The following is a 20,270-nucleotide window of genomic DNA, read 5'->3' on the forward strand; positions in this document are numbered from 1 at the left end:
GTAGCTGGCATAAAACTAACCAACATATATAGAGCACTGGTTTAGTTTGGAGATCCTGGAGCCAACTCTAAGACATCAGCCAGAAGGCATGTGAGGAAGCTAGGAAATACCCCAGAAAACCCTGTAGGGGTTAGGGAAGTGAGGCAGAAGGCCACCAAGAAACATGGGGGGGGGGGGGGGGGGGGGGGGGAAGAAGCCCCCAAAGGGGGGGGGGGGGGGGGGGGAGTTGAGGGGGAAGATGACCACTGAACGGGGACTAGACCAGCTGTGAGAACCATCCTCTGGAGGCTGGGCCCTGGCCTAGCCCCTGGTAATGTTTCACTGAACCCTTGGGACAGTCCCATGAGATATTTATCCCCTTTACAGACGGGAAAACTAAGTCACCTGCCTGTGTCACATACCCAAGAAAGCTGCCAGGGTTGCGGGGGAGCAAGCAGGGGCAGCAGTGGGATCTGGAATGGGGGTTGAAGGTGTCAGCTAAATAAGGGGTGGAAGAGCCCAGATGTCTCCCCACAAATAGAGGCTTCTGCCTTCTACCTCTGGGGTCTTAGGCCAGGGCCTCAATGGGTCTAAGCCTCAGTTTCCTCCTATTTTTAATGGGACTAAAACAGTATCTAACCCCAGGCTATCTGGGGAATCAACGAGACGGTGCCTGGAAAAGGCATATCCTGAAGAAAGGCTTGGCAAAGGAGCCTCCTGCATGGCCACGTTGAGGTCTTTGTGGTTGGGAATTAGGGAGCGCTGGCGACTAACGGTGATTAACCAGAAGGAAGATGTCAGCTGGGCGTGCAGGGCCTCCGTGCAGTCGAGGCTGAGGAACGGGAATTCACCCCAGAGCGATGGGGAGCAATATAAGAAGGGTATCGGAGCTGCATGTGGCAAGCTCTTCTGGGGACCTGCAGAGGGACGGCCAGGGGACCAGAGAGGAGGTAAAACTCAGGACAGGAGCTGAGAGGACCGCCTTCTGACTGGACTATGGTGATAACCTTTGTTCCCTTTCACGGAAAAGCCCCTTCTTTCTCCGGCCCCGCCCCCACGGAATCCCAGGCCCGCGCTTGCGCGCGGGCAGCAGGGAATCCCCGGCTCCGCAGCAGTGCGCGGGAGGGGGCGTGAGACGGGAGTTCCGTGTTCTCCCAGCCCTCCCCGCGCGCGTTGCCGGGACGACCGAGCGGGGCCGTGGGGACGCCGGGCGCACACTGCGCCTGCGCGGGGGTGCTCGCTTCACGCGCTAGGGCTTTCCCATCGAGCGCTAGGCGGGGAGGGAAAGCCTCGCCCGGCGCGCATGCGTCGATCCCTGCCCGACCCCCGCCCTGTGGGCAAGGGAATCCTCACACGCCGCAGTGCGCACTGGGGGCGGGGTGGGGAAACCGGCTCAAACCAGAGTGGGGTTTGCTGAGGAGGTGGCGGAGGAGGGAGAGAGAGCGGGGTCTTCCGGAGGTTCCCGCTCCGGCCCTCGCCGTCGTCTTGGCAACGGGGCGCGCGGGCCGCAGCGAGGGGGACGGCGGCCTCAGGGAAGCCGGGCGGTTCTGCGCCTGCGTGGAGCTCGGCGCCGGTGGCCGGGGTTCCCCCTCGTGCGCCCCCAGGACCGGCGGGGGGGGGGGGGGGCGGTACTCAGAGGAGAAGAGAGGGTGGATGTCCCGGGAGGAGGTTATCGCGGAGAGAGGGGCTTTGGAGGAGGGGAGGATGGTGAAGGGACGTGGAGGAGGGGTGGGTACCAGAGAAGGTGGGGGAAAGGCGAAGGGCTGGGGAAGATGGGGAGAGGGGGGCGTGAGGAGGAGGAGTCGGGGGATGGGGTAATGAGGGAGTGTGTGGAAGGAGGGGGACAACAAAGGAAGAGAGAGGAGGGGAGGGGGGAAACGAACAGTTAAGGGACGTGGACAACGTGTGGGGGACAAAGAAAAGCTTAGGAAGGGAACACGTGGGACGGGAGGGGGGATGGGAGGGGAGAGGACGGACACCCATAGGGCCCCTCCTCCTCTTCCCCCCAGCAAACCCCAGTTTTGCTTGGCCAGAAGATCTGGGCCTAGGGTTTCCAGATTTAGAAAAGAAAACTACAGGTTGCCCAGTTAAACCTGACTTCAGATAAACAACGAATAATTTTTATTTTTATAAGTATGTCCCATTCCGTGCCCTGTATTTTATTTGGCAGACCTAATCTTGATTTGGCACCCCCTTACTACCCCACCCCCCGCCTGTGCTCTGAGGCTTTCTGAAACCTCTCCGATGATGCCTTTGTCTCTTCCGTCCCTGGTTCCCCATATCCCTGCATGCTGGGTCCCCCCCACTTCCCATGCTATCTCCCACCTTTCTGGTCTTGAACACCAGCCTGAGGTCAAGTCCTGGCCTGGCAGTGAAATGTGCAAAGAAAAGGCACTCAACCCATCTTCAAGGGCTTTCTCTTTCCCTCAACCCCCACAAGCCCTCCAAACCCTTGGCTGTGGGCCTGGCCCTGCTGAGGCCACATGTTCTTGCTCATCCTGCCATCACCTTTTCCCAGAACCCCTAGGGCTCTGTACTCTCAGGACCCCAGGAATCCCCACCCCCTCTGAACTCACCCTCAATCTCTGGGCATATAAATTTATAGTAGGTGCTCAAACATTTCAGGGTAAATTTATGGAGGCAAGTATTGGGGGGCCAGTGTTTGATTTTTCAACACAGCTGCGTTTTCTGTCCCATGGGGGCACATACCCTCTCTGAGCTTTTGTACCCTCCAACAAAGCGATTTTCCTTTTATCCTACCCTTTGGTTTCCAAAAAAAAAAAAAAGTATAAGAAAACATGATGGAAAAGCTAATAACAAAGGAAAGGTCACTCCCCTCCCCATGCCCAGGGCTGCCCCCAGTGCCTCCCCCTCCCTGCAGTTCTCGTCTTTGCTCTTCATACCTATTTGCCATCTGAACAGACACACCTCCGTACTGGCTTCTGCTCAACAGGCCTGGAACTCGGTCCCTGTGGGCCCTTTTTCTTTCAGTATGTTATTCTGGAAACGGGCTACGCCATCCCTGGGGTCGGGGGAGGCAACATTTAGATGCCTGTGTTTTTAGTTTCACTGTGGAAGGTGACACCCCTACAGAAGCAGGTGCTGGATCTTTTGTGCCATGTCCTAGGGGTGCTTTCCACGGTGGTTGGGGCAGTGGTGCCATCTGTTTGGAGCTGGGTAGCTCCTGGGGTGGTGCTGGGTCAGAGTTGGCCCCTCCTCTCATCAGCCAGGCCTAAGTTGCTGGGGGTGGGGGGCACATTCAGGCAGAAGGTGAATAAGTAACAGAGCACACCAGGAATTGAAGATAGTAAACTAGAGGGATGTGCCCAGAGCAGGAGGTGACCTCAGACCAAGCTCTGAAAGACAATAGGGGGTGAGGGAAGGGTGATCCTGGCAGAAGGAACAGCGGATGCAAAGGCCCTGAGGCTGGACAGATTAAGACAGAGGCTGAGTGTGGCCCAGTGTGGGGGGTGGTCTAGGGAAATAGCCCTAGTGCTGGGACAAAAGGGAATGGGAGCCAGACCACTCAGGACTTGGAGGGGGAGAATCAGGTCCTTCTCTAGGTTCAAGGAGGAGGGTGCTGGTTATGTGGACAGGGACATGATCAGTCACATAGCTGAGGACGGAATTCTGTAGTTGCGTCATGGAGAAGGGACTGGGGAGACAGTGGACAAGAGCAGCAGCAGGACTGGCTGGGGCGTTCTGGGGGCGCTGCAGGGCAGTTGTCTGGGTTCAAGGGAGGGGGACTTCCCCCTCCCTCCATGAAGCTGCCCTGTAACTGCTAGCTCTTTACTCTCCCTCCCTGTGTCCGACCAAGGTAGGGACCTCAACTCCCCCCCACACACACACACACAGGTGGAGAGTCATCCCCACAGAGGTACTGACTGGGTGAGACCCTCTTCGGTCGAGTACCCGCGGTTCCCCTAGCCCTCCCTCTCTCTGCCTCCACAATGCATACCCTAGAGGTCCCCTGCCCCTTTGTTCTCTTTCCCTCCACACACGGTCACGGTCACGCTGGCGGCTCCTTCTGAGAGCATCTCACACACAATGGGAAGGAGGGGGATGCGCTCCCAATAGCCCCCCACCCCATTCCCTACCGTTCGCATCCTCCAGCCCCGCCCGCGCGGCGGAATCCCGGCCTCGGGGACCCCACCCTTGGAATGCATTACCTTTCCGGAGACGCTCCGGGCGGCGGGGGGGGGGGGGGGAGGGTTGGAGAGGGAGGGCTATTTTTAGAATGAATGGAAGAAAAGAGGGGGAAAAAAAAACAACAAAAAAAAAGGATGGAGGCTCGTGGAAGCCTCCTGGCTCCCAGAGGAAACCCCCTCAACCCAGGCCAAGGCAGAAGGTGGGTGGGGGTTCTGAGACTGGGCGGGTGGGGCTGCGGGAGGCAGGGGGCGACGAGGGAGAGCTCGGTGGTCTGGGAGGGCACCACTCCTCCTGGGGGGGGAGCTGGAGGAGGACAGCAAAATGCAGCCGGCAACCCCAAAGACTTCTGAGAGCTGGAGGGACCCCAGAAGTGGATGCTGTCCAGTCGCAAGAAAGAAATCGGCTCAGAGAGGGGCCGGAGCAGGGCCAAGGTCGCAGGAGGGGCCGAGCCCTGAGCAGCGCCCCCTCCGCCATCACCCAGTGACCCAAACCCCGTGAGCCGCATTCTTATAATTTGGCAGTGACCTTCACAATCTCGCTGCCCAGGCCCCTGCTGTTCACGTTCAGCGGGGTCCCTGAATCGTGCGGGGAGAGGGGGGACGTCACAGCCCAACAATGATATTAGAGAAGTTTTCTGTGGTTTGTTTTGTGGCCACCCGGGGTACCCCTCCCTCACTGGGACCTTCTAGCCCCAGCAACGTCACCAGCTCCCTGAAGCCTCCGGGTTCCCCCTGGACCTCCCAGGCCCCACAGCCCGCTCAAGGTTGGGGGCTTAATTGCCTTCCTTTCTCGCCCTGGCTCCATTCCTTCCCCGGACGCCGGAGAGCGACCCCCAGGGAGAGGCGGGCAGCCGCATTTCTATGCTGCTGGGGCGCTGGGCCCTGGCCAGGGGCTCCCCATCTCTGGGTCTCAGTTTCCCCATCTGTAACATGAACGTCGTGGGCCAGGAGCGGCAGAGGGTCCTCCCAGCTTTTTGAGCGTTCTTTGGGATTGGCTGTTACACCCCTGCGGGGAGGGGGATTCCCTCCCCACCCTCTCTGGAGAAGCGTTGTGGGAGAGGGGGTCGCCCGGTGGCCGCCGCAGTCCGCCTCTCGCGCTCCTCCGGGTAGGCGCCCCTCCCCGGGAGGCGGGGCGGGGCCCAGGTCGGCGGGGAGGGGGTCAGCTCTGCGGCGGCGCGCGCACACCCTCCCGGCTCACACGCCCTTGCCCGGCCGTGCACTTGTCTTCGCGCTCGGGCCAGGCGCTGGGGCTCCGGCGGCGGCGGCGGCCGTCTCTGGCCGGTGAGTAGGCAGTAGTGGGGCATTGGGGCGGGGGGGCGGTTTACAGGGCGGAGGTCCCAGCGGCGCTCCCCTTCTCCTTGGTGGGCGTTTTGGTCAGGGTTTGCCCCGACTTCGGGAATTCAAAGGGGGAGATACGGGAGGGAGGGAAACCCCTTCCATCCCCCACCCCCCGCCCAACTCCAAGCCCGGAGTCACTCCAGACGCCCCCTGCATACCCTCATGAGGAGGGGGCTACCGCTCCGGGAATTTGAAATGCGGAGACGTCCCCCCACAGAGGTGAAGGTGGAGACAAGGGGACCCTCCGGCGCTTGCAGGGGGGAGGGGTAATGGGGGGGAGGACCAGCTCGATTGCTCCCTGCCCCTCAGTCCTTTCCACCTCCCACTGAGTGTGGTGGGGATTCCCCTGGCTGGCCCACTGCAGAGTGGAAGGGAACCCCCCCCCTCCTCACACCTGCCAGCCTACTGTGCGTGGGAGCTCTTGCTGTGCTCTCTCCCCTAAGCTCCGCCCTCCCCCGCCCCCACCCCATTGACTGGGAAAGGGGCTGAGGCCAGAGAGGGCTAGCACTTACCCAAGGTCACCCAGCTGGGCAGAGGCAGAGCTGTGTTTGTGGCGGACTCACTAACCCCAGAGCTCAGCTGGTGGTGTCAGCTCGAGGGTCCTCTGCTCCCTGCGTTTAACCGTCAGGGTGGGGCTTGAGGGCCCTGTCTGGAACTGGGGCGGGGGGGAGGGGGGTTGTCCATACTCTCTCCAAGTCACTCCATCCTGCTGGAGGCCCAGACAGGACTGAGTGGATAAGCCCCTCACCTGGCTCCCTCCAGGTTCTCAGGTCTCTTGTCCCTCCTAGACCCTCTTCCCCAGCCTCCTCAGGCTGCCCTAGAGCTCAAAAGAAGTCCCCCTGATGAGGGGGAGATGGGGAGGGAGGGCAAGGGGTACTTCCAGAGCTGATAGAGTAATCTCCACTCTGACACACCGACCCACTGGGTGACCTTGGACAATCGCCCTGTTCTCCCAGGGCCAGAGTCAGACCCAAGGGCCCCCTGGGCTGTCCAGAGGGCCACTGGCCCCTCTCCAGACCCCCAGCAAGAGGAAGGGCAACTGGGACGTCCACTTCAGACTGTGCTTCCCCTTCAGTCCCATTCTGGGGTTGAGCTCCCTCACTCCTCTCAGCCATGGGGCTGCTCTGTGTTCTCTTTGGCCCCCTCCTCCAGGGTGGGGCCTGGGTACGGAGGGGCTTTGGCAATAGCCTAGTACAGAGTGAATTCCTTGAGGGCATTACAGACCCCAGGGCAGCTACAGACCGGGTGAAGACTTGGGGGTGGCCAAGAATGCAGCTGGTCAAGTCAGGGATCCCTACCTCCTTCATCCTCACACCAGCCTGTCCCAGGTTCACCCACCTAGATCTCCCTATGGTGAATGAATTGGGGAGGGGGTAGACCTGGGGGCAGGACAGGGAACAGCATGGGGAAAGGCAGATAAAGCCTTTAGTGTGCAGTGTCCTGTGGAAGGAAGTGGGGCTTCCAGGGAGGGTGCCTGGTATGGGTTAGAGGTATCAGCAGGGGCTCGTCGAGGGGCCTGAGCCTGGAAACAAGGCCCCACTGGACAGACAACACCACTGATCTTCAGTTTCCTTAAAACTTACAAGGTAATTCAGCTAGTCAGAAGACAGATCTACTCTAAAGACTATTGCAGTCTGGGGGCTATCTGCACCCCACTGTCCTGGGGCCCTGCCTCTACCCCACACCCCATGTCTGGTCCTTACAGGTCGAAGGGAGAAGAAAGGCAGCTCAGCCCCCTGCCAGCCAACTGGTAATCCAACAGGACCAAAGGGGACAGGCCCTTTGGTGGTGGCTCGTCAGGGAGACCCCTGCACACCAGGGTGAGTGAATCCAGACTCCGGTATTGTTTGGGAATAGAGGTCACCTAGGAGCTGGATAGAAAAACTAGTGACTTAAAGAAAAAAGTGCCAACCTTTAACATCATACTAACAAAATATAACAAGAAAACAACTATGCCTTCTAGAGTCCCCAGAGAGTGACTCTCTGTTTTCTCCAATCACTGGTGGTGGGGAACCCGCTCAGAGAATCTGGGTGACCTGCTTTGTGTCACACAGCCAGGAGGGGGGCATTGCCCCAGGTTGGAAGGTCCCCCAACCCTATAGCGTCCACCACCCAGATTCTGTGGTCTTACTCCCTGAGACAGCTTTTAGGGAGCAGCATCTTTGCTCCTTCTTTTTTTTTTTTTTTTTAAGATTTTTATTTATTTATTTGAGAGAGAGAGAATGAGAGACAGAGAGCACGAGAGGGAAGAGGGTCAGAGGGAGAAGCAGACCCCCCGCTGAGCAGGGAGCCCGACGTGGGACTCGATCCCAGGACTCCAGGATCATGACCTGAGCTGAAGGCAGTTGCTTAACCAACTGAGCCACCCAGGCGCCCATCTTTGCTCCTTCTTTCACCCGCAAACATTGGCTGACATTCAGGGTCAACAGTGAGCTGCCAGTGGGGGTGTGGGGAGAATGGAGGCAACAGTTCTAGATATGTATGGTCATGTAATCAGTCAACAAACACTGAGCAGGTACTACGTGCCCTGGGCTGGGCACTGGCGACACAGCAGGGGCTGAAGCAGGCCCAGATCGGTCCTTGTGAGACGTACTGGGAGGCAAATAAAACACAGTGATGTGTTAGAGAATGACCGGGGCAGAGGGGCCTCTCCAGGGAGGTGAGCATGAGCTCACACCCGGAGGAGAAGGGGCCAACCAGGTGGGAGCTGGAAGAACAGCATACCAGACAGCAGGAACAGCACATGCAAGGGTCCTGAGGCAGAAATGAGTTTGACATGTTTGAGGAACAGTGAGGAGGCTGCTATAACTGGAACAGAATTAGCAAGGGGGAGAGAGGAGGAAGAGGAAGATAGAGGGGTCTGCATGTAGGAGCGGAGGTAAAGGAGTGGACTGCAGAGCAGTGGGGAGCCATGGAGGGTGTGTGAGCAGGGGAGAAACATGGTGGTCTGATTTATGATTTTCAAAAGCCTCCATGACTACTGTGGAGAGCAGGGACTGTTGGGGCAGGAGCCGAAGTGGCAGAAGGCCAGAGGGGAACCCAGGAGGTAACTGGGTAGAGTTGGCTGGGCCAGGACTGCATAGTCAGGGAGGGAGAGAAATGGGCAGATTCTGGGACTGAACTGGATGGGCATGGAGGAGGGAGTGTGTGTGGCCGGGTTGCCGCCCAATGCTGAGGAACCATGCGGAGGGAGGGATTTGTCATGCTCTGGGAAATCTGGGAAAGCATCCTGGAAGAGGTGTTCTTGCTCTTTGAGCTAAGTCTAGAAGGGCAAGAAGGCCCCTGCTGGTGTCCAGCTGGAGTCGGGCTGAGGGTCTAATTGTATGGACACCATGAGGGCCCTGGGGAGCCACTGAGCACTCAGAAATAGAAGCAACACGATGAGATTTTAGCAAGGACAGACCCCTCTGGGGGTGCCTGGCAGAGACAGGACTGGAGCCAGAGAAGCCAGGAAGTCACTTGAACCACTCAGGTCCTGCAACTAGGAGCATCCAGTGAGCGCTTGTTGTGTACCTAGCACATTTGAAGGGGATTAGCTCCCTAGCCCCTCTCACTGCCCTCGGAGGGCCCCCACTGCCCTGCCAAGGGACCTGAGGCTCAACGAGGGAGGGGCCCTTGTCTGTGACCACTGCATGACTTTCCAGGGGGTGCAGTAACAAAGGCCCACAACCTTAAAACAACAGAAATGTCTTCTCTCACAGTCCTGGAGGCCAGAGCCTGAAATCCACGTGTGGGCAGGGCCACGTTCCCTCTGGAGGCTCTAGGGCAGGCTCTTCTTTTTGTTTTTTCCCCTTCCTGGGGGCTTCAGGTGTCCCGTGGCTTCTGGCCACATCACTCTAGTCTCCGCATCTGTCTTCACGTGGCCTTCTTAGGAGGACCCCCGTTCACTGGGTTAAGGCCCACCCTAATCTAGTATGACTTCATCTTCACTTAACAGTATCTGCAAAGACCCTGTTTCCAAATAAGGTCACATTCTGAGGTTCTGGGTGGACTGGGATTTGGGGGGGGGAGACTCTTCAGATGAGTAGGGCCAGACAACAGGACACTGTGCTCAGTCCTGCCTTTGTCCCCAGGGCCTTTGCTGAAGCAGGGGCTGCAAGGGATGGGGACAAAGGGGTGTCCTGGGGCGAATTCAGGGGCAAGGATGGACAGGCCTGAGGTCCCACTGGATGTGGGCGTGGCCAGAAAGAAAGAGTCTGGAGCCTTCCAGCCTGACTGTGAGAAGGGAGGGGATGCTGGTGTCTGGAACAGGGAAGCTGCTGCTGGCTGCATGGACAGGACAGCCCCAGGGGAGGTCCCTGGAGGCCGGGGGCGGGGGGTGGTGTTGGTGGGAGGGGCTCCCAGGCCTTGGCTGCTTTGTGGGGATTCTGTGCTGATGGTAGAGCTGCTTCCCTGCCTGCCTGTCACCCCCAGGCTCCCACCTCCTCCTCCAGAGCAGGGACCGAGGGGCTGCCAGGCAAAGCCCCTCCTCACCACTCCCTGGCCTCATTTCCCCCGTGGACCATCTGCAGGGGCCAGTTGTATTTATTTGTTGACTCAAGATCTCATCTTGCCTGCTGAAAACATGAGTTTGGGGGATTCCGTGTGTCTTCTGCACCATACTGTCTCCACTTCAGGCTCATCTCTTATATACGGGAGGTGCTCAATAAACATTGATAAAATGAGTAACGCTTCTCTAAGTCCCTGAGTTCCAGAGAGCCCAGGAACAAGCCCTCTAAGATGCCTGCCCCAGCTCCTGGGGCCTTCCTGGTCCCCTTCCTGCCCCTACAATTCACAGAACCCTAGGGGACTTAACCCTCCATGACTTGCACCCTGCTCAGAGTCCTCGTGCACACATCTCTGCAGGTGGGACCGCTGCCAGCCTCTGACTCGGTCCTTCCCTTTTGCCCCTTCCCTCTGGCCACACTGGTCTCTCTTCTCTCCCTCAAACATGCTCTCCTTGGTCCCACCTCAGCGTCTTGATCCTTGTAGTGCCCTCCACCCGGTGCCCCCTTCTAGCTCTTCTGGGCCTGGCTCCTTGGCCCCTTTGGAATGTTCCCCCTTCTGGGAGGCCTCCCATGACCACCCCAAAGTCTCCCTAGCTGTTCCTATCTTTCTCAACTTCACTGGATCGCTTTCTAATACTTGCGTATCTAGAATTCTTACTGGTCCTTTTGTTTGGAGAGGGTTGTTCCCAGAGTTCTAGAAATTCAGCTCCAAGGACAGCTTTGTATCACAGACTCTGCATCCCCAGCACCAGACTCAGGCAAGGGCCTCGGTGGCTATGTGAATGAATGAATGAATGAATGAATCAGTGAATCAATGAATGCATCAATGAATGAATGAATGGGTAAATATATTCCGTACCCTGCCATCTCCATACTCATGGGGGATTCAGGGTCCAACCTCCCGGGCAGCCATCTGTCAGGCCCCAGGTGGGTCTGATATTTCTGTGGTTGCACAGCTAGGGGTAGGGGTAGGTGGCCAGTCCATCCCTACTCAGGCAGCCTCTGGGTCCTTCAGGCCCTGTGAGGCTCTCCCAGGTCTCCTGCACCTGGACCCTTGGTCACTGCCCTAGACTTGTGGCCCAGCCCTCAGGCCCCTGGAAGAGGGGCTTCCTGATCAGCCACCACCCCATCTCCTGCCTGTTCTTTAGGTCATTTCCTGGGAATGTGAGTCCCCCTGGGTGCATCCCAACTGACAAGTTCATTTGTAGGCTCCTCTGGTCTCTTCCAGCCAACCATGGGCTGATAAGAGGCTCTCTCTGCAGTGAAATCTCAGGTGGTGCCCACCCACAGCCCCACGTCCGTCCCCCTGACCCCTATCCACCTCGGCCAGCCTTGTCTCCGAAGGGTGAGGTTGAATTAGGCAAGAGGGCAGACTTGGGTGGACAGTGGTCATTCACCAGGTCAACCATCCTAAGTTTAGCCCCTTGAAGGGGGTCCCTGATCCCTTAGGGCAGATGAGCCCAAAGGGGAAAGAGGGATCTTTCCAAAGAGAGAAGATGGGTGCAGAGCCTGCAGGGCCTGCTCAGGATGGGAGGGCCTAGAGGAGCCTCCAGGGTCTGTGGCCCATGCTTTTGTGAATATCTGGACGTTTACATGTTGGACTTGAATTCAAAAAGCATCCGATGTTGCGGGCACTCCACAGAAGCCTACACAGGCTGGAGTCAGCCCGTGGGCACGGTGTGAATGCTCCTTGTGGGGCAGAGATCCGCACAGGGGCAGGCTCAGGTTGGCAGGGGCTGGGGCACTGAATGCAGTACAAGGATGTGTGCCAGGTCCCGAGGGACGTGTGGGTGGTTCCAGCATGACCGTGCTTTAGAAAGAGCCCCTAGCAGCCCAGGCAGGCCTGGGGAGGGGGGGCTGGTGAGTGGATGGGTGGATGGGGATTACAGAAGGCCGCTCCTCGAGCATGGCTGAGGATGCATCCATTTAGGGTCCCCCATCCTGACACCCCTGCGGTGCCCAGGCCTCCACGGCCACCACAGCCAGGCCTTCTTCAGGGTGTCCCCAACAGGCTAGGGTGAGATACAGAAGTCTTGTCCACCGACCCCAGGCCATCACCTGGTCCTGCTCAGCCTCATCACTGGCCCATGAGACCACCCCCTGCCCAGGCAGCCATCCACTCATCCTCATTGAGTCTAGCTCTTTTCCGGACACCACAGAGGAAACAGATCAGCTGCCTACAGGCAGTGACGAGCAATCAGATGTTTCTGACCCTGTCCCAAGCTCCAAGCTGGGAAGAAAACAGTGGGGGACTGGGAGAGAGATGGGGGGGGTCAGAGCTGGACTCAGTCACCCCAGCCAGACGGGGACAGGGTAAGGCCTAGATAGTTTGGCAGCCTGGGGGAGGAGGAGGAAAGAGCTCCCCCTCCCCCTTCCCCCCCCCCCCCCCCAGTCCCCAAGGCCCCTTCCAGCCATTATTAAGTTGAATGAATGAGTCGCCCAAGGACACCCTCTGTGCCAGGAGAAAGGAGCATGGTTTTGGACACCCCCCAAGCAGGCTTCCGCTGGCCTGCCATCCTGGTATTGGTGGTAAGGGTTAGAAGTGGGAGGAGGGGCTAAGTCTCACAGAAGATGGCCTTGAACCCATGGCCCTAGCAGGCACCCCCTCAACTCCTAGAAGCCCCCACGTCAGGGTCCTAGGCACCCTGCACTCAGCAATAGACTGCAAGCAGGACATCTGAGGAGGTCATTTCAGGAAGGAGGTGTCCAGTCGCTTTGCAAAGTTATCCCCTCAGCAAATGCGTGTATTTGAGGGGTTGAGGGATGGCTGGAGTTTGGGGACTCATTTTGGAAAGGGGGTGGCTAGGAGTTACCGAGAGCTGTCGGGGGCGGGAGTTGTCGCTTCGCTAAGTCAGGTCCCCTCCATTGCGTCCAGCCAGAGAGCGAGTTTGAGGACCAGCTGAGCGCTGGGGGCTTAAGGGGGCTCCCGGGAATGTGGGATCTTTAAATGTAGGCGGGGCTTGCGGGGTCGCCGGGGGCGGTGCCAACCCGGGCTCGACCAATCGGCGGCTTCGCCCGCGTCGCACCGCCCCCTCCTCTCCCGGCCCGGGCGGGCGCTCGCCCCCGGCCGGGCCCGTGGACAGGGCGGCGGGGGATGCACCCGCCGCCGCCCCCGGCCCGGCCGCCTCCGGGCCGCGCGTCCGCCGTCTGCTGCCCGCCCCGTCTGCGGCCCCGGCCCCCACGCGAGGGTCTGCGGCCGCGCGGGACCCTCTCCCCTCCAACCTCTTCTGCCCGTGGGAGCCGAGCCCTGCAGGTACGGGGTGGGACGGACGGGAGCGCCCAAGGAGGGAGGCACGTCCCGAAGGGGGATGCGGTTCAGGACAGGGGCCAGGACAGAGGTCTCCGTAGGGTCTGGCACCCAAGGGACACAGAGAGGAGGGAATGTATGTATGTGCACTGCCTGAGTGAGTGGAGATTCACGGACCCCCCATTCCGGAGGGGGAAGGTACTGGGTTCACTTTGGCGGGGGTAGAGCAGTGAGTCTCCAAACTCCATAGATACGGTGGGGAGAGCTCTTGGGGTGAAGGCAGTGACCTGGGACTGACTTGGGAATAGGAGGGAGGAGACCCTCACCACGGCTGCCTAGATTCTGCCGTCAGGGTCGCCCCTGCAGGGCCAGGGAGCCGGGTCTCCCAGCTGTCCCTGGACAGAGGTTGGGGTACCCCAGACAGGGCACTGCCTTGGCTGTCCTGGAGGGCAGGGCTGCAGATGTGAGTGCTGGAGGCTGGGGGCCAAATGGGAGATGCTGATGGAGATGGGTCAGAGCGGAGGGTGCTGTTGGAGGCAGCCATGGGGAGAGCCGGGCGGGCTAATTGCACCCTGCTGACTGCTGGCAGGTTCCTGACTGGTGGTGATGGGGGCGGGGGTGCGCCCAAGGGAATTGGGCAGTCCGTGCCTTACGGTACCCACTTCCGGGCAGCTCAGGGCTGGGAGGGCAAGTGGATCCTGTCCACCCTGCAGAGCTAGGGCCAGAAGAGTGCTGGTGGGTGGGGTGTCTTGCGGTCCTTACCCACCCTCCACAGGGACACACGCCCCACAGCTTACCCACACATCCTGGAAGATTCCGCCCTGTGATGCTCTGGCCATGGTTCCTAGAAGTGGTGGGGTGGGCATTTCGCCCCAAAGGGGCTCTGCCTTGGAGACTGACAGGCAGGGGGCACCTTCTTGCCCAGCTCTGAAGGACGGAGTGCGGCACTGGGCAACAGCGCCGCCAGAAGCGTACCCGCGACCGCGCAAAGAGCATTTTCCGCGTGAGATCTCACTTCCATCCTGGCTGCTGACCTGCTGCGGGGGGCACAGAGTCTTCCCTTTACTGAAGAGGCAGCTGAGGAGAGGGCAGTGACTTCATCCTGGCTAGGACGCCCAAGGGTCCCTCCCAGGCCGCCACTGCACCAACTCGTCATTTGTGAAAGGGCTCACTCGAGAACCTTTGGGGTCTGGCCAGTTTATATTTCTGTTGGGTGGGAAGCCTTGGAGGAACCAGCTGCTCTGTTCCCTGCCACCTGCCTACCTCCTCCGACTCCTCAGGAGTCCACCTGGGGGCCCCCTGCCCTGTGTGGCTCACAAGATTCCCACAGCGTCTCTTGGGATGGTGTGAAAGCGGGGGCTCAGCTCATCCTCCCATCCCAGCCTTCAGTGAACAGAGGTCTCATGCCCCAGACATGTTAGGTGGTTTTGACGATTCCAGGGACCCTCAAAACCAGATGCAGCTCAACAGCGTGTTTCTAACCTTTTAGAACTCATTGGCAAACCCACGGCCTTCACCCAGAAAAATACACCCTTCCTTAGACATCTAAACCTTGGCCAGAGTTTCAGAGGGGCTCCTGGTTCTTTGGGAATTTCTGAGGGGCCCAGGGACCCCAGCTTGAGGCCCAGTTGCAGTGGGGGAGGGGAAGGCAGACCTGGGAAGGTGTGGGGTCTCTTGTCCCCTGGGCCCTCTGGTCCCACCCAGACCGCAGAAGCTGCCCCCTTCTATGTAATCTCAGGCAGGCCACTCTGTCCTTCTGTGTCCTCTGAGATCACGGAAAGGGTCAGGCACCCACCATGCCTGTGTCTCGAGCTCTGTGGCCCTTCAAGGGCAGGGCCGGCTGGCTCCCTTTCCAGATGGTGGCTTGTCAAGAGGGAAGTTGGCAGATCCTGCCACCCACTGCCCCCCAGATGGCACCAACTTAGTTCTTGCCCTTCCTGGCTTTGTGACCTTGGGCAAGGTGCTAAACCTCTCTGAGCTTTGTCTCTCATCTGTGAAATGGGAGCAGGATTGCCACCTGCCTCACTGAGTGGCAATGGGGATTAAGTGTGATAATTCTGATAAAGAGCTCAATAAAGCCCACAATAAGCGCTAGGTATACATTAACATCATGAGCCCCGGGAAGCCCCCGCCTCCCTCCCTCCCAGAGGCCACCTGTACCCATCCCCCCAACCCCTCCCTGCCCAGGGCACCTTAGGACCAGGCAGCCAGGCAAGGAGGAGCATGGCGGACACACGGCTGAATTTGGCCTGTGCGTCGGGCGGCTGAGTCACATCCCCAAATTGCATCTTCATCAGTGCGTTTCGGAAGGTCGTTTGCAGCACCCCCACCCCCTCCAGGCTCTGTCTGCCAGGCCACTTGCCTCTCCTGCCTGTGCCCCTGAGCCCCAAGTGAGGACCTTCTGCACCTTCAGGAGAGATGGTAGGAGTGGTGCCTGGGGTTTCCTCATTTCCTGGATGAGAACAGGGTCTGGGATTGCTGCGTGTGTCCCGGTGACAAGCTCTCGGCCTCACCTAGCAGCTGATGGCCCTCTGCGTGGCAAGCAGGGGCCCTAGCCCAGGAGGAGAGTGGCACCTGAGTGTTCGTGAAGGTGGAGTGAGAGATCAGGGCCAAGGTCAGCCTTATAAACTGAAGTACTGGGCCTGCAGGAGACCAGCCCATGTAAACCACGAGGCGTTCGACCTGTGCGCACCAGGCGTCATCAGCAGAAGCCTCAGGCCGCAGGTGGCCACGGCTTGGTTGATATAATGGCTGGGAGTGGCAAGGCAAGGGGCACGTTCTGATACTCATGAGGTCACTGCCGTGGAAGGAATGTTTCTTGTGCTCCTACTCTGTGCTGGCACCAGCATCTGGGAAATGTCGTGGGTGGGACAGATGCTGTCTGGGGAGATGCCAGACAAGGGGCTTAGGAGGTCCCGTGGTGCATGCGGTGGGTCCCTGGCCAAGGTGGCCTGTGCCCTGCCTGGTAGCATGGCTCGTCTTGGCCTGTCCTGGTGTGACATTTTCCATATCTGTCCCCCATAGAGTGTGGTTTCCAGGCTGGGGAAGCATCCTGTGTGTACACACAGCTCTCTCTCCTGGGCCTGGTACGTAGGGGCCCACAGCGCATGCCAGCCTGGCCTTTTCAAAGGGGACAGCACTTGTTGGGGGAATCTCACAAGGTGGCCCAGTCTAGAATCTGGCCTATAAGGAGATGGCCCCTTTATAGCACAGTGCCTCAGTTTCCCTAGCTATAAAACTGGACCCCCTTCTTGGGGGCATTGTAAGGATGGAGGAGAAAATTTGTGGGAAGGCCAGAGCCTGGCATGTAGTAGATGTTCACTAAACATCAGCTTGTGGGAGGGGGAGATGGTGGGGTGGGAGTGCGGGGGAGGGTCTAGCAAGTTGTGGCCCCGGAGGCGAGACTCCAGGCAGCCTCATCATATATGTGTTACTGTCATCAGCGTCCTGGCTCTCAAACATGATGCCAGAGGACACTGCCCTATGCAAGGGCAGAATTCAAGGATATCAGGGTGATCAGTCTGCTCCTTGGTAGCCTGGTGGGGAAACTGAGGCTGGCCTGAGGTCACAGGGCCGGGCTGAGCACATCTCCTAAGAGCCTATAGAATCAATTCTGGGATCTTAGAGCTGAATACTAGGTTGCCACACTGGTCATGGAATCTCTTTGGAGATCACAGACCTCCTTCCACCTGAGCAGGAGGGAGCGGGGGTCTCTATGTGGTCTCATAGCCACAGCCATGGTCCTAATATCCCCACACTGATGTGTGTTCAGGCTTTTGGACAGCTCTAGGGGAGGAACTGGAGGCTCAGTAGGGTGAGATTAACTTGTCCAAGAGCCTGAAGGTCAGGAGGAGTCAAGCCTGGATTGGAACCACCTCCTGACCACACACACAGCCTTTGGCCCTCCCCGGCAAACCTGCTGGCAGATTCCATCTCCAGACATTCAGAAGTATTTACTGAGCGTCAGCTGTGTGCTGGGCATTGTTCTAGGTACCCGGAGATAGAACATCAGTGGGCAAAGTTTCGGTAAGAGGATGTTCTAAGCAGAGGGCACAGCAGGTGCAAAGGCCCCAGGCAGGACCAGGCTTGTCCAGATCTGGTGATGGGGATGCTTATGTGGCTGGAAGGGAATGACTCTGGGGAGAGGGAGAAGGCTGAGGTGGGTAGGAGCCAGACCACAGAGGACCTCATGGCCCCAGTGAGGACTTTGGTTTTTATGCAACGGCACTCAGGAGCCTTGGGAGGCTTTTCGAGCAGGGGAGGAATGTAGGCTGACTCAGGTTGGCCCAGCTGCGTGTCAGCCACTCTGGGTTCATGGCTTTCTGAGCCTCACAGTGTTCTGGGGTGGTGGCAATGGTTCATGGCCCTCTGGTCAGTTGGCCAGGCCCTGCCATGACTGTGTCCCTTATGCCCTCAGGTCAGTGCAGGAGCCCAGTCTCTGAGCCATGCTGGGCCCCGGGCGGCCTACAGTGAGCCCAAGCCCGGCGCCCACATAGCCATGAACAGCCACAGCCACATCCACAGCCATAATGGCTGCGGGGGGCGGCCGCTGGGCAGTGGGCCGGGTGCCCTGGGCAGAGACCCTTCGGAGCCCGAAGCCGGCCACGCCCCCCAGCCCCCACATGGCCCGAGCCTCCAGGTGGTGGTGGCCAAGGGCGAGCCAGCCCAGCCCTCACCTGGCAGTCCCCGGGGGCAGCACCAGGACCAGGAAGATGAGGAAGACGATGAAGAGGATGAGGCAGGCAGGAGGAGGGACTCAGGGAAGACCCCGAACGTCGGCCACCGCCTGGGCCATCGGCGGGCACTCTTTGAGAAGCGGAAACGCCTCAGCGACTACGCCCTCATCTTCGGCATGTTCGGCATTGTTGTGATGGTGACCGAGACGGAGCTGTCCTGGGGGGTCTACACCAAGGTAGGCACGGCCCTTCCCCACGGCACCCCAGGGGGGCCCCTCTAGGCCCACCTGGCTCCCCCACCACCCCTTGCGCATGGGATTAGGGACCACATTGGCCGCAGGAGAAGCAGGTGGAGGATGCTGGGGTTGGGGGGGCCTAGAGGCCGGGGATGGGAAACTGGGCCTCCCACTGCGCCCACCTCCTGGGGGTAGCAGGCAGGCTGCACATGGGGGAGTTAGGCTCCAGCCCACTCCTTCTGCCCTTGCACCAAGAGGTCACACCCTGGCTTAAGGTGGGGGAGGGGGGCTGTCCCCCAGGCCGGGCCTGGGACAGGAGAACACCAAAGAAGGCCTGGGCGACAGAGCCTGGAAAGAGCCTCTCCTTCTGAGAGTGGTTGGGCTGGGTTATGAGCCTGGCTATGTGTCCCCTCATGCCACCTGAGGGTGTGTGAGGACAGAGAGAGATCAGGGCATATCATCCTGTAAACTATGAAACAGTGAAGGTGGATGAGGCCATATAAACTGTGAATTCCTGTGCCTACATGAGGCCAGGCCTCATAAATTGCCACATAGTAGGCCTTTAGGAGGCCAGGCCTTATACGCTGCGAAGTATAGGCCAGCCTTGCCATCACCCCAGGCCTAAGGAGTAAGGACAGGAGCATGGCTTCCTGAGTGGACAGCCCAGGTGGGGGTCAGGAGGGCCGCCCACCCCCCAACATCCTTGTCCTCCAGCCCTCTGCTCTCTCTCTGCCCAGGAGTCCCTGTACTCATTTGCACTCAAATGCCTCATCAGCCTCTCTACGGTCATCCTGCTGGGCCTGGTCGTCCTCTACCACGCCCGGGAGATCCAGGTCAGTGCCCAGCTGGCCCGGGCAGCTCCCCTCCCCATGCCCCAGAGACCCCCCTCCACGCCAGCCACATGGGACCCTAGCCCCCTAAAACATAAAAGGACCAATAGCGTCTTTCTAGAAAAAAGGAAAAAAGACCTCTGTGAAGACACACCCTTTAGATCACTCCAAATTTCTTTGGAATGCCTATGTTTTACTTTTCATTGATTATTTGGAAAAAAAAAAAAAGAAGAAGAAGAAGAACAGTGAGGGAGCTGGAGATGAGCTGGGGTCTTCTGAGGTTTGGCAGCCTTGGAAACCAGGGTTTGTAACACCAGGCTTCTGTTCCTATTCGATCAGACCCTGCATTTGAAAGGTTTATTACATGTCAGAGAGTTTGTTCTCCTACTTCGGGAGTTAATTGAAACCTCGGTGGGCCCCAGAGAGCCCAGCTCAGGCAGGGCATATTGGGCACCTGTGCCCACAGCAGGCAGAGGTCACCTGCAGCTGGTACCAGGGCCTGGGGATGCCAAAGGGTATCAGGTCTGGCTCCAGAGTCTGGCCTCTGGCCTCCGACCTCTGACCTCTGACCTCAAGGAGCCATGGTCTGGCGGGAGACGGGTGTAGGAAAATCCTGCCTGGGTTGCACCACCCGTAGACATCCCTGGGGACACCCAGGGTCTGGCACGAAGCAGGGGCCCTGGACGTGGCTGGGGGCAGGGGAGGGGATAGTGATACGTGAGCTGGAAGGAAGCAGTTCTTAAGGTACAGCAGCTGGGGACAACGGTCAGTTCCTCATACAGTGAAACATGGAGGTACCATACGACCCAGTGATTCCACCACATCCAAGAGAAATGAAAACCTACATCCACACGGAACTTGTACTCGTGTGTACATAGCAGCCCTATTCACAATAACCGAACGGCGGATACAATCCAAATCAGCTGGTGGATGGATAAGTAAAATGTCGAATGTCCATACAATGGAGTAGGATTCAACCATTTTAAAAAAAAAACGAAGCCCTGGGGCGCCTGGCTCAGTCGGTTAAGCATCTGACTCTTGGTTTTGGCTCAGGTCATGATCTCAGGGTCGTGAGATCAAGCCCAAGTTGGACTCCATGCTCAGCTCAGCACCGAGTCTGCTTGAGATTCTTTCCCCCTCCGTCCCCCTCTGCCCCACCCCCTGCTCATGGGTGTGCACATGCGCGTGCGCTCTCTCTCAAATAAATAAGTAAAATCTTTAAAACAAAAACAAAAAATGAAGCACTGTGTGAGTGTGCTTGGGCTGCCATAACAAAGCCCCACAGCCGAGGGGCTTAAACAACAGAAACATATTCTCACAGTTCTGGGG

General features: G+C 58.7%; 1 protein-coding gene across 9 annotated transcripts in view; it reads left to right on the plus strand.

Moving 5' to 3' along the window:
- Positions 1-5,326: 5,326 nt before the first annotated feature.
- The window catches only part of KCNN1 (potassium calcium-activated channel subfamily N member 1), a 32,309-nt gene continuing 17,365 nt past the window's right edge, over positions 5,327-20,270 (plus strand). For 5 of the 9 annotated variants that reach the window (XR_004300420.1, XM_032412416.1, XM_032412420.1 and 2 more), the window contains exons 1-4: positions 5,327-5,408; positions 7,171-7,285; positions 17,617-18,111; positions 18,849-18,944. Coding sequence is in view for 8 of the 9 variants with exons in the window: in XM_032412416.1 (XP_032268307.1) it covers positions 17,698-18,111; positions 18,849-18,944 (510 nt within the window). In the remaining variant the exon portion in view is untranslated. Of the gene's footprint in view, positions 5,409-7,170; positions 7,286-13,085; positions 13,206-16,223; positions 16,286-17,616; positions 18,112-18,848; positions 18,945-20,270 lie in introns of those variants that run through there. The other 4 variants (XM_032412422.1, XM_032412423.1, XM_032412418.1 and 1 more) reach the window with 3 other exon arrangements.

This window comes from Phoca vitulina, unplaced genomic scaffold, assembly GCF_004348235.1.
Source record: "Phoca vitulina isolate PV1807 unplaced genomic scaffold, GSC_HSeal_1.0 scaffold13, whole genome shotgun sequence".
In the NCBI taxonomy this organism is placed as follows: Eukaryota; Metazoa; Chordata; class Mammalia; order Carnivora; family Phocidae; genus Phoca; species Phoca vitulina.